The sequence below is a fragment of the Dipodomys spectabilis genome, unplaced genomic scaffold, assembly GCF_019054845.1.
Source record: "Dipodomys spectabilis isolate Male_0828 unplaced genomic scaffold, ASM1905484v1 ptg000173l, whole genome shotgun sequence".
Classification (NCBI taxonomy): Eukaryota; Metazoa; Chordata; class Mammalia; order Rodentia; family Heteromyidae; genus Dipodomys; species Dipodomys spectabilis.
Genome location: NW_024870850.1, coordinates 4,767,208 through 4,785,988, shown reverse-complemented (window position 1 = coordinate 4,785,988; position 18,781 = coordinate 4,767,208). Strand labels below are relative to the sequence as shown.

General features: G+C 37.2%; 1 protein-coding gene across 1 annotated transcript in view; it reads right to left on the bottom strand.

Annotated features, from left to right (window-relative positions):
* LOC122119928 (vomeronasal type-2 receptor 116-like) overlaps window positions 1–18,781 on the bottom strand; it is a gene marked incomplete at its 3' end in the record, with an annotated part of 50,280 nt that overhangs the window by 1,614 nt on the left and 29,885 nt on the right. Inside the window, exons 9-14 of the mRNA XM_042693979.1 lie at window positions 16,578–16,866; window positions 15,142–15,502; window positions 11,717–12,162; window positions 10,335–10,562; window positions 8,714–8,837; window positions 6,367–7,227 (exon numbers count right to left, since the gene is read on the bottom strand). Of these exons, the coding sequence (XP_042549913.1) occupies window positions 6,367–7,227; window positions 8,714–8,837; window positions 10,335–10,562; window positions 11,717–12,162; window positions 15,142–15,502; window positions 16,578–16,866 (2,309 nt within the window). The remainder of the gene's footprint in view (window positions 1–6,366; window positions 7,228–8,713; window positions 8,838–10,334; window positions 10,563–11,716; window positions 12,163–15,141; window positions 15,503–16,577; window positions 16,867–18,781) is intronic.

Below are 18,781 nucleotides of genomic sequence, written 5' to 3'. Positions count from 1 at the left end.
GTAGGACATCTTTAAGTATCTTTTGTAGGGCTGATTTGGTGGAGATATATTGTTTCAGTTTTTCTTTCCTATGGAAGGTTTTTATTTGGCCTTCAGTTATGAAGGAGAGTTTAGCTGGGTACAGTATTCTTGTTTGATAGTTGTTGGGTTTTTTTTTTTGGTTTTTTTTTTTTTTTGGGGGGGGGGATGGCATACATCATTCCAGATTCTCCTTGCTTTAATTTTCTCTGCTGAAAAATCTGAGGTGATTCTAATTGTTTTTCCTTTATAGGTGATAGATCTTTTCTCCTTGGCAGCTTTAAGGATCTTTTCCTTGGTCTGAATTGTTCCTGTGCAGATTATAATGTGAAGGTGGGATGTCCTGTTTTGGTCTGGTCTATTTGGAGTTCTAAAAGCTTCTTGTATCTGAATAGGCCTATCTTTTTGCATGTTTGGGAAGTTCTCTACTAGGATCCTGTTAATAAACTTCTGAGGCCACTATCTTCTGTCTCGAGGTGCTCCTTGACACCAATTATCCTCAGATTAGACCTTCTCATGGTGTCTTCCAAATGTTGAATAGAGGGATTTGTCTTGGATAGTTGTATGTTTTTTTCTCTATAATATCTAGGCTGTCTTCAATACCCAAGATTTGGTCTGCATGGTCTAACCTATTGTCAAGTCTTTCTACTTTGTTTTTTATTTTTCCTTCTAATTGGTTGTCTTTGATGACTTCAAATTCTTTGTTGGAACTTTGTTTTAGATCTTGTATGAACTTCTTGACGTCCTTAATTTGGTGTTCAGTGTTTATTCTCAAAACACTTAGTTGATTGGTTATGGTTTTTGACTCCCATTCCTTCTTTTGGGCTCCATCCAGCATTCCCTTTGTGGTCTTCCTGAATTCTTTCACCTGTCTCTATGGATTCCGTGAATGCTTCTATTGATCTTTGTCTATTCTCCTCCTGCTCTCGCAATTCCTGTATTACTCTTTGATTAGCTTCTTCACGTTCATGCAATTCCTGTAGTTCTCTTTGTCTGTTGTCAGCCTGCTCATGCAATTCCTGTATCAATTTCTGTGTAGCTTCCTTACACTCATGAGATTCTTGTATTGACCTTTGGTTTTCCTCCTCTCTCTCCCTATCTCACTCACACTGAGTCCTTTGCAGGTTTTTTAATCTTTTCATTCACCATGTTTACCAGTAGTGTTTGTAGAGCTTTTTGGAAACTCTCCTCTGGGTTATTCATTATCTGTTCTGTCCCCTGATTATCATGAGTAGGAGTTGAGATACCCGGACTTGCCATATTTCTTGTGTTTTCTGGCTTGTTCTGCCCATTTGTTATGAAAGTAACACCAATTTTGTGCTAGAACACTATTTTAAGGCAAATATCAGCCGAAGTCCTGTAGTTTCACAGTAAAATGCTGCATATACAATCTAGTTCAACAGATACAATCTATTCAACATCAAACAACTACGTATTAATGGGCTAAGAACAGCAAAGAAGAATTTGGCAAACCAGAAATTTTTAGGTTTGGGGAGAGATGTGGGTAAAATACGATTAGAGGGATGTGGAAATGTAAAAGGAGAGTGAAATTAATCAAGTCCTAATCTCAATGAGGGAAATGGATTATACAGAATGGTAGGAGAGAGAGAAAAGAAAAGAGACAAGAAACAATGGAAAAACAAAAATTTAAATTTAACAAGTAAAACAAAATTTTTCTAAATTAAAGGTGAAATGGGGAGAAGAACAGGAATAGGATGAGAGGAGGGGAGGGTTAGCAAGGAGACATGAAAAACTGAAAAATAAAAATTCTTTAAAAATTATATAGGTATAAAGAGATAAGACTGCTATTAAGGAATTTAAGTCTAAGAGGTTGTGAATTGAGTAATAAATTTATGGATTAAGTGTGTACACAATGGGGGTAAGGTCTAATAATAGATGACAGGTATGTCTGGAGATGAGCAGAACAGTAATTAAGTCATGCAAAAATGAACAAAAGAGAAGAAAAATTGAAAAGAATGAGAAAGAAAGGAAAAGGACCAAAGGTCAGTAGAGATTTTTTAAAAAGCACACACACACACACTATTCACCTAAAATAATAATTATGAGAGGGAAAAAAAGATTAATAGAAAACAATTATTTTTTAAAAATTACAAATTTTAAAAAAGGTACTAAAAAAGAATTCTTTGATTTTTTTTTTTTGGGGGGGGGGGGTGGATGGGAAGATCCTGTATCTCCCTTGTGTCTGTAACAAGTCTCTTGGTGGAGTCTGTGATCTGCTTGTGGTGTTTGGTTTCATGTGGTTTGATTGGTTTCTTAAGTCAGTTTGTTTGAACAAGCAGAAAAATACTCTGCATTACCCAGGATTGTGTGATCTTCCTCCCAGGCTAGTTCATTGGGAGGGAGATCTGCTTTGAGTATCACAAAAGACAAGATGGCTGTTCCCACTAGTTTCGAGATGCTGTGATGAGACTAGGTTCTGGGTAAAGTTGAGGCTTTTCAGCAAACTGTAGCTTTTCCCTGGAGAGCTAGCTTCTGAGACACTCACAGAGCCCAACCTGGAGCCATTCTCAGGGTTTATGTTTACTGAATTTCAATTGATTCTCTAGGCTGCTGTAGAGAGGGGCAGCCTCAGACTCTGTTTACCCAGTGAAGAAAGACACTTCTGGGGGAGGGGAGCAGAGCCTTCTTTGCCTGGGCTGGGTGACTTTTCCCTGGGTGGAGATGAGCCTGGCAGGTCAGGTCCAGTTCCTATGACCTGCTTAATGACTCTTTCATTTTCTTCCAAGGCCTGAGTTGGAGCTAGCTGCTCAGCCAGGCCTTTGTCAGTATCAAAGAGGTAGATCGCCAGTAGTAGGGGGGAGGGGTGGTATTCCATCCTTTGCTCCTTGAGAAGGAGTGAGGATGTCAGGATTCTACTCATGCTGGAGTCTTGGTTCCTGGGTTGTCTCTGGTCTACAATCTTCAGGATGAAGATATCTGCTTCTTGGCAATTCTTGCTGGTGTTGAGTAGAATCTGCTTGCCTGCTGTGTCTGGCACCTTTGTCCCTGATCTCTGAGCTGTAGGTATGGTGGCTACTCAACTGCCGCCACCGCCACTGCCACCGCAGCTGCAGCTACAAGCAAGTGCTCAGATCTTTCTCTTTGCCTGGATTTTCCTTCTCTGGCCAAACTCTCTGTACTGTGATGGCACACTTGGTGTAATTCTCTGGCCTAGGACTCTTCACTGGAGCACTAAAACTGCTTTCTATGTCAGAGCTTGTTTAGCATCCAGCTTCTCCTCCGCCATCCTCCCAGAACCCCCCTCATTTCCTTATTTAAGAGAAAAATGTTGTGTAAGAAAATGGAAACCCTAAAAATATTAGCAAGGACTACAAAATACTATGCAAATTCACTGAAACCACATATTCTCCCAACAATGTCACATCATACAATGAGGATTCAGTATTTTACTCAATAATACAAACTCAGTTCTATTAATGAAATGCCTTAAATGAATAAGGGATATAGTAAAAAAAAAAAAAAATCAGTAGAAACTGATGAATATTTTGATATTTTGATTACCATACTGAGGAAGCTGAAAATTAATTGCATTTTCATTTGTTAATCATTTGCCCTCAACAAAAAAACATACACAATATTTTTGCCAAATATTGTTATATTGTAAACTAAAACTTTAAATTATACAAAGTCATAGTACATTATATAGACATTTATTTATTAGAAATGTAAACGTGAGAATTGGTTTGAAGTCAAACTGGGCAAGAAAATGTATGAGACTCTGATTTCCAATAAGAGACAAAGAGCTAGAAATGAAGTGTGATTTAGGTGGTAAAGAAGGATTGGGTGAAAAAGTTAAAGGACAGTATAGGCCCTGAGTAAACATATGCCTAAATGATTGAATTAATATGAGAAAAAACATGTAATGAACACTAGTAGAGACAAGAAAAGAGTGCAATTGTGTATGGAGGTTCCTCAAAAGACTTCACATAGAACTCCCCTATGACCCAGCAATCCCACTTTAGGGCATTTACCCAAATGTTTACAAACAAGACCACACTAAAGCTACCAGCACAACTATGTTTATTGCAGGATTATTTACCATAGCTAAGATATGGAACCAACCCAGATGCCCCTCAGAAGATGAATGGATCAAGAAAATGTGGTATATATACACAATGGAATTCTATGCCTCTATCAGAAAGAATGACATTGCCCCATTTGTTAGGAAATGGAAAGGCTTGGAAAAAATTATATCAAATGAAGTAAGCCAAGCCCAAAGAAACATAGGTTTCCCTTATTTGCAATATCTAGTATATGTATGAGTCAAGCAGAAAAGGTCAGATAATGTGATGTTAGGGAAATGAACCCTTATATATGTATGTAAATGTTTTTTTTCTTTCATGCATTTGTTTCTAACGCATTTATAAGATTATCTCTTTGTTTCTTTGTATGTCCCTCCCCCACAGTATAACCCCTGCTTTCACTATATTTGATGTCGGTATAATTTGTGGAGGAGAAGGGGAAAACAAATCCTTTAAGGATACAGGTGGACCCGTTGCAACAATGAGAAGTACAAGTTGTCATGTTGAAAACGAACTTTACAACTTTGGTGGGGGGGGGGGGAGGACTGGGAGGGGGGAGGCTGGGAAGGGATGTGAAGGGTAAACAAAGGAGGAGGCTGCAATGCTTGATAAGAAATGTACTCATTATCTTGCCCATGTACAGTATGTTCACAATAAAAAAAAATGAACATGAAAATGTATTATTGGGCCAGGTCACAATGGACACTGAATTCTCGCTGAATTTCAAGAACCCATTCCAGAAAAGTGTCCTGTTGAGCATTGTGCTTCAGGAACACTGAGTGAGCTGACAGGCAGGTAAAGGAGAGAGGAAGGATGGCAACCTTATAGGAGTCAATTTCTAGGTATAAGAAACCTTTCATGTAAAAAATGAGGAAGAGGAAGATAATGATGGTTAGAGGAGGTTAAAGAAAAAGAGGTACTTGATAATGCTTAATATGAAAAGACATATATTAATCCCAAAGAGAAACACTTCTGGGAGTTAATTATTGATGAGTTTGTACTGGAACCTGAAAGGTTCTTGTGGGTTGGCTCTTGGGATAGAGCACACCAGGTTGATAAAAAAAAAAAAAGAAGAAGAAGAAAATAAAAGAGTGCAATTGTGTCTATATCACTTAATGTGTGATTTTGCAAAAACTCTACGGAATGGACTATTTGAACCTATTTGAACCAATAAGTGATGTTTCCTTATCAAATTAAGAGTTTTGAAATATGACTAATAAAAATGTTCATGTTTGAACAGATTGTAAAAAATGATATTATAAGAAATAATCTTATATAATTAATATTCAAAATTTTTGTGTCAAACTAATGCATAGTGATGAGTCAACCATAAAATATAAATGATATCCAGGCAAGAAGGGGCTTACTATTATGAATAATGGACTTTAATATTAGGAAAAATGCAACAAATCTTGTACATTTTAATCTTCAGTAGAGGTTTAATTTTTGTAACATATACAAAAGTTATATGAGGGAAGCAGTGTGAAAGAGAAGAGAAATACAAAGAAGGAGATGGAGTGAGACAAAGAGAAAGAAAGACCAGGACAGAGAGAAAGGTCCCATAAATGAGACTCAGGATAATCACAAAAGGTGAATATGAGTGGAAATATACAAGTATTGAATAAAACAATCTCTAAGAACAATATTAAAAGATGTAAATTTGGGGGCTGGGAAAGTGGCTCAATGGTAGAGCACTTGCCTTGCATGCCTGAGGCCCTGGGTTTGATTCCTCAGCACCACATAAGCAAAAAGAAAAAAGCCGGAAGTGGCGCTATGGTTCAAGTGGTAGAGTGCTAGCCTTGAGCTGAAGAGCTGAGGGACAGTGCCCAGGCCCAGAGTTCAGGCCCCACGACCAGACCCAAAAAAAAAAAAAAAGATGTAAATTTGTGAAGAAGAAAATATTAATGAAATAGATTTGAGGGCTCTATAACATGGTGGTATGCAGACAGGAAGTTAATAAACTGAAATTTTTAAAATAGCTATTGAGAAAGACAGGAATAAAAAGATATTAAGAAGAGGAGATAATAGAATAAGTGCAGATTAAATAGGAGCAACCAAAAACATAGAAGCAAAACTCTAGTTTAAATTGTGATCACCATCACTTGTGACTACCACTGCTAGGATAATACACACTAGATCCTTAGTCTTTCAAGTATAAATTCTATAATATAACCTATGACAAAAGGCATAATTACTGTAGATTTAGATCAGACCTTGTGTATAATAATCAAACCTATGTGCTTAATCTTAAGAATGCTTATTTCTCCTACTGTCTTTCACCCTGAAGCCATGCAGAGAATTCTATTCGGCACTAACAAGATGGTGTAACACTTTGGAGCAAAAATGCATCCCAGTAGGCCAGCACTGGAGGCCAAGATAGAAAAGACCTCCAGGGCAACCATGACCTTCCCCTTCGCACTGTGATAGACAGGCAAGAAGGTGAGCCACACACTGCAGAACACCAGCATGCTGAAGGTCAGGAACTTGGCTTCATTGAAGGCATCAGGTAAGTTCCTGGCCAGAAAAGCCATAGTGAAGCTGGCCAGGGCCAGGGAACTGAGATATCCCAGGATACAGTAGAAAGCAGTGAGGGAGCCCTTGTTGCACAGGATGATGAAATGGCCATGTTCAGAGTGTGCATCTGTGTCCACAAAGGGAGGAGAGGTTCCCAGCCAGAGTCCACAGAGGGTCACCTGGATGAGGGTGCAGATGGGGATGATGAAGTTAGGAGCCCCTGATACCAGGAGCCACCTCATCCTTCTCCCTGGGGAAGTGGCCTTGAAGGCCAGAACCACAGTCACTGTTTTGGCCAACACTGTAGAAACAGCCACACTGAACACAATTCCAAATGTGATCTGCTGCAGGATGCATGTGACTGCATTGGGACGGCCAAGAAACAGCAAGGAACAGAGGAAACAGAAGATGAGGGAGATGAGCAAGATGTAGCTGAGAGCCCGGTTATTGGCCTTGACAATGGCAGTGTCTTGTTGTTTCACAAACACCCCAAGAACAGCAGCAGTTAGCATGGAGAAGCAAAGAGCCATACAAGCCAGAGCTATGCCCAAGGGATCTTCAAATGCCAGGAAACTTGCAGCTATCAAGAAGCAATGAGTCCGCTCTGTGTTGGCATACTGATGATCTGGACACTTCACACATTGCTCCATATCTGGTGAGACATGTCCATTGCCATTAATTCTTTCTATGAATCTCATTTTGTTCAAAGATTTTAGGAAATTTTTCACTTAGATGAAATCCTGAGATGTCAGCATTTAGTATCATAAAAGCTTTTTTGTATTTTTTCCTAGGCCATAACCGCCTCCTGTTTTTATCTCCTTTATTCATACTTTTGTTATTGTCAAGGTAATGTACAGAGGGGTTACAGTTACATAAATAAGGTAATAAGTACTTTTCTCATCAAACATTTTACCCCTTCCCTCATTTTTCTCCTACTTTTCCTTCCTTGAAGAGTTCCTCCACAAGTTGTACAGATCATTTCCAACATACTGTCTTGTGTATTTCACTGTTGTATTGGTTCCCACTTTGTCTTTTGTCTCATCATTCTGTTTTTCCCTTCTCTTCCCTAATTCAGATAAACATTTCTAGGTTACTAAAACAGGGGATATACCAACAGGGGTGAAATATACAAAACATGCATGAAATCACATTGTACATTTTAAAAAAACAGCAACAAAGGAAGAACTCTTCTGCCTGTATCTTGGAGAACATTTAACTTAGCATCCCCTTGAGCATAACTATTGAGCTATTCTGTTCATTCTGCTAAGATTATCCTAGAAATATACTAATTATTGCAAATAAGGGAAACCATGAGCCTATATTTCTTTGGATCTGGCTTACTTAATATGATTTTTTCCAAGTCTTTCCATTTCCTTACAAATGGAGTGGTGTTTATGCTTCCATCAGTCTTTTTTATTTAAGATTATTTTCACTCAATGACTATCACATGTATTGATAATGTAACAGTTGGGCTACGATAGTATCTTATTAAATTTTTCTAAACTATTTCCCATTCTTATTAAGAGTTCTTCAATTATATTTAAATTATAATTAAATAGCGTGTTTCCACATGTTTCTGTAAAACATTAATTTTACCCTGAGATACATTATCCTTGATTTCATCTCACTAAATTTGACTTGCCTGCTCATCTTTGAAGTTGCAGGAACAGATTGATCTTTCTTGGACATTGTATAGTCATCCTCACTTCTTACACTGAATCTAGCTTACTGGGCCCTTGTCCTATGCCAAGAAGAGTTCTTGGGCACTGAGAAATAAACATATGTGAGATCCATGATTCCTGTATGCATAAAATATAACTTTTAAATGAACACTCTCCTTAATAAGACTTAGGTTTAATTTCCTGTTAGAGTTGAGACTTGTCCTAATGATTAGTTATAAGAAGGATTCCTGGAGATAACTTTCCCTGCAATAGCCTTGAAACTATAACTAAATATATAATTCAAAGCCATGATCTATTATATTACAATTAGTAATACCACAACTTATCAGAATTGAGTTATTAACAGGGAGAGGAGCATGAGCTCTGTAATCCTAATACACAATTTTTGAATTGACTTGTTTGGATTGAGGAAAACTAGGGAGATACAAAGAATTTCTTCATAAGTCACAGACTCACCTGTCCCATTAGCAATCTCATTTTCTGAACAAGGTGTACAATCAAAGCAACAGGCAGGTTTTTCCTCCTGAGGAGATTTTCTGAATCCAGGACCACAACTCTCACTGCAGACAGAATGAGGACTCTAAGGAAAGGCAGAGGTGTGCCATTGACTGTTCAGATTCATACAGAACACTGCAAAAATCCATTGTTTTAAGGAATGTGATTTTGAGGATAATGATTTATGCAGGCAATTGCAGTCAATTAATTGAATTCTGTTTTATATTCCATATTCTATGATTTCCAAAGGCTATGTGCTACAACCTTGATCTAGCCTGTTGAATTACTGAAAGGTATGAAATCTTTAAAAGACTGAAGGTTGTTGTGAGAAAGTAATTTAATTGTATAGCCCTATGCATTTTCCTTGAATTCATGCCATTATATTTTGTATCATACTAATATGTGACATGGGGAAGAGCAAGGAGTAAACCACTTTATAGGGTTATGTGAACCCCAGGGTCATCTTATCTTTCTCTTTGTTTCCCAGTGGCCATGACATGAGATTTTCATCACATATGCCTTCAATGATTCATCTTAACCAAAGGTGAGTAAATAGCAAATCATTTAACCATTAAATAAACCTTCGCAGAAGGCAGCATAAAAGAGCTTTCAACCATAAGAATTACCTCTCAGGTACTTTATCACAGTGTTACATACCTACTTACATAAATGAAATGTACATCCTATGACAATAGTCAAAATCAACATGTAGAAACACATTTAACTCTTTTGGTTCTGATTCTGGGGCTTGAACTCAAGGCCTGAAAACTGGACTTTAGCTATTTTCCCTCAAAGATAGCATTCTACCAGGCCCAAAGAAACATAGGCCCCATAGTTTCCCTTATTTGCAATAACTAGTATATGTCTGAGACAAGAAGAAAAGGTCAGATAAGTTGATGTTAGGTGAAGTGTACCTCGATAAGGACTCAAGTATTTTTTCTTTTATGCGATCATTTCTAACATATTTATAAGATGATTTCTTTGTTGCTTTATATGTCCCTCTCCCTCGATATAACCCCTGCTCTCACTGTATTTGATATTGGTATAATTTGTGGAGGGAAAGGAAAATAACAAATCATTTAAATAAGGATACAGGTGGACCCATTGCAACAAGAAGATGTACAAGACGTTATGTCGAAAAACAAACTTAACAACTTTGGCCGGGGGATGGGGAATATTGGGGATAAGGGGGAGAGATGGGAAGGGATGGGAAGGGGAAACAAAGGAGTAGGAAAAAATTCTTGATAAGAAATGTAATTATTATCTTATCCATGTAATTGTAACTCCTCTGTATGGTATTTTAACAATTTAAAAAATTGACATTCAAGAAAAAAAAAAGCAAGATAGCATTCTACTGCCTGAGTCACAGCTCTACTTCCAGATTTGGGGTGGTTAATTGGAGATAAGAATCTCACAGAGATTCCTGTGTGAGCTGACTCTAAGCTATGATATTCCAATCTTAGCTCTATTAGCTGCTAGGATTATAGGAGAAATTTGCTGTCACTCAGACAGGTATAAATTTAAAGGGTGAATCTTAATGATACGTGTGTCCTTAAAATTATTAGGATTAGATCCAACTCACCTCTGTAGTTCCAATGGCCCACTCTACCATATCTTCAGATAAAGACATTTGGTTGCCATGTGGAGCATATGGAGAAAACTTTCCTACTTTCACCTCAAGTGCAAGGCCCTCTGGAAAATTCCAGATGTTCAGAATGTCATACTCTGGCTCCAGTTTTCTTTTCTCATCCCAAATCAATTGGTCTCTAGTAGGATTATAAAACTGGATGTTCTTCAGAAAAGTGTGCAGCTAAAAGAGACATCATCTTGTAGTGAAGTAAATCCCAGAGTTAAGATAGAAAACCTGAAGTAAGAAACACTCCTGATTGCCTTTAATCTCTGATTCTGAATTGAAAAAGAGTAGAGACACCGAATGCATTATCTCAGAAGAAAAATCTGTGGAGGAATAAAATAATCACTCTGAAAAATAATCTTTACTGGTCACTCAGAAAAAGAGTAGAAAGACTTTTTTCCAGAGAAATCATTTTACTCCATCTTGCCACATCCATTATTTTATGAATGTCTATAATTTCAGGTTGCTAAATGTTTAATACCAAAAATAGAATAAAACTTGGTTACTGATGAAAAATACGGATAATTCTGTTCATAAGGTCATCCTTTGCTTTGACTGAAGGAAAGTATAGGGAGAAGCTCAATTTGCAGTTTTCAAAGCACTAGGTATTAACATGACGAGTTATTAGTTGCTAAAGGAATTCATGAGAAAGTTCCTGTTGACTGATGATTGTAAATTGAGCTATGCTGATGGCTCAGATAAGAGGATCAGGCTTGGAAGCCAGTCTGTGCAGAAAAGTTAGTGAGAACCATTTCTCCAATAAACAATTCAGAAAAAGCCAGAAGAAATGCTGTGTTCAAGTATTTGAGCACTAGCCTTGAGTACATAGAGACTCGGGGACATAGCCCAGGTAGTGTGTTCACGTTCCTGCGCTGGCCACAACTAATTTACGGAAATGTGGAATATGTTTTATCTTGTTACTGGCCTGTTGTTTTCTCACCAGCATATCCATGCATGTCTAGATTACCTCAATTACATTGACACATAAAGAATCACACAGGGTTTTGAGAAGCAACTGAAATGTTTAATTTTTAAATGTGACTCTATATTTGTTCAATTTTGTGCTCATATTAATTTCTGATAATAGAAAAGAAAAGCTAAACAGTTGAGAAAATTGCTTTAAATACCGAAATAGTAATTAATTTCAACAACCAAATTAGTATGACATATGAATACAAACATATATGTACATTTGTGTATATAAACACAAATCATATATATACAAGTACAGAAACAAGCATGCATACAGAAATATTTAATTTCAGACAGTAAGGATCCCCTCTAGAAAGTGCTTTTACTCATAATGTGTACTCCTCCATAGAAGAAATTACCTGTTCTGGGGAAGGCACTCTTTGTTTTCTATTTCCCATTGTTTGAACTTCTCTTTGATGAAGAAACATCTCATGCAGAGCCTGGGCCACAGCATACACAGCATTGTATATATTATAACTGTCTCCAGACATAGTCATTTCAAAAATATGCCCAGGTAACAAATCCAAAGAGGCATCATGAGGACAATTGTCCCATGTTACACAGTCAGACTCAGAATCTGAGCAATTAAAAGACAGAAACCACAGCCTCGCAAGAAAAATGTCTTCTGGGTATTTGGAAGGCTTAACTGCCTTGACAAAATCTGTGAATCCAGATACTTCCACATGATGGTGTGTAAAAATAAGAGGTACATGCAATGAGCCTAGCATGAAATATCTCCTCTTCATGGTGAAATCCCACTGAGAGTTCACAATACAAACTTTGCCACGTATAAAAATTTGCTCGTCAAGCATTGAAATAGAAACAGCAATAAGAGACCTCCCAGCTAAGAAAAGTCCAGGACCAGATGGTTTTACAGCGGAATTTTACAAGGCCTTCAAAGCAGAGCTCACACCAATTCTCCTCCAACTCTTCAATGAAATTGAAAGAGAAAGCTCACTACCGAACACATTCTATGAAGCCATCATAACCCTCATCCCAAAACCAGGCAGGGACTCATCAAAGAAAGAGAACTATAGACCCATTTCTTTGATGAACATTGATGCAAAACTTCTCAACAAAATTTTGGCCAACCGACTTCAACAATTCATCCAAAAAATCATACACCACGATCAAACAGGATTCATTTCAGGGATGCAAAGCTGGTTCAATATACGCAAATCAATTAATATTATTCATCACATCAACAGGAGCAAGAATAAGAACCACATGGTTATCTCAATAGACGCAGAAAAAGCATTCGACAAGATCCAACACCCCTTTATGATGAAGGTTTTGAAAAAATTAGGAATCCATGGAACATTCCTCAATACAATAAAGGCTGTATATGACAAACCTACAGCCAGCATTATACTCAATGGTGAAAAACTAAAGCCATTTCCTCTTAACTCAGGAACAAGACAAGGATGCCCACTCTCTCCACTTCTCTTCAATCTAGTATTAGAATGCCTAGCTACAGCAATAAGACAAGATGCAGACATAAAGGGGATCCAAATAGGGAAAGAAGAAATAAAACTCTCCCTCTTTGCAGATGACATGATCTTGTATTTAAAGAATCCCATAGACTCCACTCCCAAATTACTCAAGCTGATTCAAAACTTTGGCAAAGTAGCAGGTTATAAAATTAACCCCCCAAAATCAATGGCTTTTCTGTATGCCAACAATGAGAAAAGTGTGGCTGAAATTAGGAAAGCAACTCCATTTGTAATAGCCCCACAAAAAATAAAATACCTAGGAATTAACTTAACTAAAGAAGTGAAGGACCTCTATGATGAAAACTTTAAAAGCTTGAAAAAGGAAATCAACACAGAACTTAAAAAATGGCAAAACCTCCCATGCTCCTGGATTGGAAAGATTAACATCGTGAAAATGGCAATACTTCCCAAGGCTATCTACAAATTCAACGCAATACCTATCAAAATTCCACCCTCATTCTTCAAGGAAATAGAAGAGGCAATCCAAAAATTCATATGGAACAATAAAAGACCCCGAATAGCAAAAACGCTCCTCAACGGAAAGAACACTGCTGGAGGAATATCAGTACCAAATTTCAAACTCTACTATAAAGCCATAGTAATCAAAACAGCTTGGTATTGGCGTAAGAACAGACCTCAGGACCAATGGAATAGAATTGAAAACCCAGAAATGAACCTACAGACCTATAGCCATCTAATCTTCGATAAGGGAGCTAAAACAATAGAATGGAAGACAGACAGCCTCTTCAGTAAATGGTGCTGGCAAAACTGGTTAACTACATGTAGAAAACTAAAGCTAGATCTTTATATATCACCCTGCACCAGAAGCAACTCCAAATGGATCAAAGACCTTGAACTCAAAGCAGACACTCTGAAAACATTACAGGATGGAATAGGAGAAACCCTGGGTCTCCTTGGCTCAGGCCGAAATTTTCTGAATAAAGACCCGGAAACACAACAAATCAAAGAAAGGTTGGACAAATGGGATTGTATAAGGTTGCAGAGCTTCTGCAGGGCAAATGACATAGCTAGCAAGATCAATAGAAAGCCCACGGACTGGGAGAAGATCTTTACTAGCCATACAATGGACAAGGGTCTCATATCTAAAATATACTTGGAACTCAAAAAATTAAACCACCCAACAACAAATCCTCAAAGAAACAACTGCCCAATAAGTAAGTGGGCGAAAGACTTAAAGAGAAGCTTCTCTGAAGAAGAAAGAAGGATGGCCAATAGACACATGAAGAAATGTTCAACATCCCTAGCCATAAAAGAAATGCAAATCAAAACAACATTGAGATATCACCTCACTCCAGTTAGAACAGCAAAAATCAAGAACTCTAACAACAACAGATGCTGGAGGGGATGTGGACAGAAAGGAACCTTACTTCATTGTTGGTGGGAATGTAAACTTGTTCAACCACTTTGGAAAGCAGTATGGAGGTTCCTCAAAGACTCCACATAGAGCTCCCCAATGACCCAGCAATCCCACTTTTGGGCATTTACCCAAATGATCACAAACAAGGCCACACTAAAGCTACCAGCACAACTATGTTTATTGCAGCATTATTTACCATAGCTAAGACATGGAACCAACCCAGATGCCCCTCAGTAGATGAATGGATCAAGAAGATGTGGTATATATACACAATGGAATTCTATGCCTCCATCAGAATGAATGACATTTCCCCATTTGTTAGGAAATGGAAAGGCTTGGAAAAAATTATATTAAGTGAAGTAAGCCAGGCCCAAAGAAACATAGGTCCCATGGTTTCCCTTATTTGCAATATCTAGTGTAGGTATGAGTCAAGCGGAAAGTCAAATAATGTGATGTTAGGAAAACGAACCCTCAAGTATGTATTTTAATGTTTTTGTTTCTTTCATGCATGTGTTTCTAACGCATTTATAATATTATTTCTTTGTTGCTTTGTATGTCCCTCCCCCACAGTGTAACCCCCGCTTTCACTATATTTGATGTCAGTATAACATGTGGAGGAGATGGGGACAAACAAGTCGTTTAAGGATTCAGGTGGACCTGTTGCAACAATGAGAAGTACAAAATGTCATGTCAAAACCAGCTTTACAATGTCGGGGGGGGGGGGGGGGGAGGGGGGGTTTGATTGGGTGGGAGGGAGGGGGGAGGCTGGGAAGGGAGGTGAAGGGTAAACAAAGGAGGAGGCTGCAATGCTTGGTAAGAAATGTATGCATTATCCTGCCCATGTAATTGTAACCCCTCCGTACAGTATGTTCTCAAATAAAATAAAATTAAATTAAAAAAAAAATTTGCTCGATAAATATCATTAAAGCTATCAGTGAATCTTTATCACCATATATGATGAGGACACTTGCTGAAGATAGATTTATCTCATTATGAACTGCCATGAGTTTGAATATATATGAGGTGTCTTGGAGTGAGATCATTAGCTCATAGGCTACACAAACTCTGTTTTTGGCCATCTCTTCTTTCAATTCAGCAAGAATCCATGCACCATTCTCATCTTGTGAAGTCAACAGTCCCACCCAGTTCCAGCTGAAGTGAAGCAGTAAGGAGACCATGGCTGTGGCCATTGATGTGTCCTTTGGGGACATCTGATAGAGAGTAGGAAACTTGTTATGGTCACTCAGGGCATGATCAAAAGGCCCAAAGGTAAGCTAAAGGGAAAGAAAATTGGATGCACCGTGAATGAGAAGATAGCAATCCATCACAATCTTAATCTTTAAGTATGTTAAGAACCAGTTGAAGTAGATGAAAGGTACATTTTTGTTTTAGTTTTTTAGGAAAAAAAACAATATTTGTAGAAAATATTTATTTGTATGTCTCTTATTCTTTGTCATCATTTCCATTAACTATTCCCATGTCTATCAGCCCAACCAATTTTCAGATTTTCCTAATTGTATTTTCACATATGTACATTTAATATTATGTTTTCCTTCACCCAATCATTCCCTGTTCTATTAACTTTTTCCTGTAACAACTAACCCCCTCAGAGAAGATATGCTTCAGCTTTCTAGTGTTCATATTTTTATATTCAGTAGATCAGAAAGGGTTACTCCATGGAACTCAACCCCCATATATGCCATACTTTACTCCAATTTATAATATATACATAAATGGCTACATTCGTGTTTCATATTTATTTCATATGACATGTTAATATTTTAGTTCTAGCTTTTGCATATGATGGAATACATTTCCCCTTTAGCATTCTATATCTGACATTTCATTCAACATAATACCTCATCCACGTGCACGTGTTTGTGTCTGTGTGTGTGCACATGCATGTCAGTAGAAGGCAGGAACTCAAGCCTCATGCACTTTCTTGGCTTTTGCCCTCAATGTTGGTGCTCTACCACTTGAGCCACACATTTATTTACTGGTTTTGCTGGTTAATTGGAGATAAAAGATTGCAGAATAGCTGGGATTACAAGTGTGAGTTACCAGTACCCTGCTCAGTATATCTGCACATTTCAAAGTCATTTTGCACTTTCTGACTTTTTAAATTATTGATAAGACTTGAAACAATAAATAATCCATTTGTTTCTGTGATTCTTCCATCTCATTTTCCAAACAGTGGGAATGTACATATCTTCCTATCTTTGCATACTTACTCTTTGATACCACAAAATCTTATAGGTTCATAACACCAGGCTCTTATCATTCTCTCCTAACACCTGGAATAGCACTAAATGAGACATTTTTATATTCCCCCACTAAGTTCACCTTCACCTGTGGAAATCTGTAGAGTTCCAGCAATGTCCCAATGCAGGCAGATGTTATTCCTAATGGTCCTGTTAGTACTGCTATAGACTTGCTGTCTCTTCTACAGAAGTAGTTTGGAATCTTATATTTCCCAAAGATCCAAATGAACGAATTTTTAAATACTGCCCAAGCTTCGAAGTAAACATCATAGATATCAAATCCCAGAGTCAAGTTATGTAAAAGTTCAGAGCTTTTGTTGATATCCTCAGTAGCAAAAGCCAAGGCCAACACAAGCTGATAGTTCTTGAAAATAAGCCTGCATAATGAACATAGAAATTTAGAATGAATATTTCAAAAGTTATGACTTTGATGGTCCCACCACCGATATATATATATATATATATATGTATATATATATATATACAAAAAAAAATGTAGACCTTGTACTTGCCAGATCATAGCATAATAAAAGTAGAGCTCAACCACAGAAACCATCACAGAAAATACATAAACTCATGGAAACAGAATAATTTATTGCTGAGAACCAGTAGGTCATCAAAGAGATGAGGTGAAATTTAATGATTTTCAGGATTCAAAGTAAATGAAGACTCAAAACATCAAATCTTTTGGGAAACACCAAGACAGTACTCAGAGGAAAATTTATATCTATACATGCTTGCATCAATAAATTAGAATAATCTGAAATGAATACCTAAATGAGTCAACTCAAGCTTCTAGACAAACCAGAGCAAGATAAACCCAAAACCAGCAGACAAAAGAAAATAATTAGAGCAGAATTTTAAAAATTGTAGTCTTCAAAAAAATGCAGAGAATCTGCAAATACAAAAGTTGATTATTTGAAAAAATTAACAACATTGAAAGGACCCTATCCAAATTAATTAAATCAAAAAGAGAAGCCACCCAAATAAATAGCATTAGAGATTACAGGGAAAATCACCACAGATACAAGCAAAATTCAGAATATTCTTTTTTATTGTGAAAATACCATACAGAGGGATTATAATTACATGAGCAAGATTATGAGTACATTTTTTATCCTACATTGTTTCCCCTTACCATCCCTTCCCATCTCCCACTTTTTTCAACATAATGTCCTGTACATCTCATTGTTGCGATGGGTCTACCTGTAGAATTCAGAATATTCTAAGGGAATACATTATAAGCCTCTATGGCAAAAAATATATAATAATCAGGAAGAAATAGATATATTCTTTATATATATGCCCAAACTGAATCAGGAAGACATAAACTGAATAAACAGACCCAGCACCAGCAATGAGATTGAATTGGCAATAACTGACCTTTCAGGAAAAGCCCAAGACCTGATGGCTTCACAACAAAATTGTGTAAGACTTTTGAAGGAGAGTTATCACCAATACTCCTCAAACTCTTCAAGGAAATAGCAAGGGAAGGAACACTGCCAAACTCGTTCTATGAAGCCATAGGCACACATCAAGTAAAGAGAACTTTAAACCTATCTCTAAATGAACATGGTTGCAACACTCCTCAACAAAATTCAGAAAATGATAGAGCAGATAATACAGGATGACTGAACGGGATTTATCTCAGGGATGCAAAGCTACATAAGCAGATGTAAGTAAATTAACCTGTTACAACAGATCAACAGAAGCAAGGACAACAGCTACATGATTATCTCATTAGATGCAGAAGTCTTTGAGAAGATTCAACACTTCATTATGATGACAGTTCTGGAGAAGCTAGGATCAATGTACCATTCCTCAGTATAAGAAAGAGTGTGTATGAGAAATCTACAGTCAGTGTTATGCTTAATGATGAAAAACTAAAGACATTTCCCTAAAATCAGGAATAAGAGAAGGATATACTCTCTTTTTTCTTCAACATAGTACTGGAATTCCTAGCAAGTGAAATAGGCAAGAGAAAACCATGCAGGGAATCCAAATACGGAAGGAAGGAGTAAAACTATCCTTTTTTACAGATGACATGATCCTATAGTTAAAGGACCCCGAAATCTCCTTCTGCAGCCTAAGGAGTTGATCCAAAACTTTGTCAAAATAGCCAGATATAAAATCAACCCACAAAAATCAATACCTTTTTTAAGCCTTTATCAAGAAGATCAAGGCTGAAATCAGAAAAGAAACTCCATCTGAAATAGCATTAAAAAATACAAAATACATAGGAGTTAACCAAAGAGGTGAAAGACCTCTATAGTGCAAAGTTTAAAATTTTCA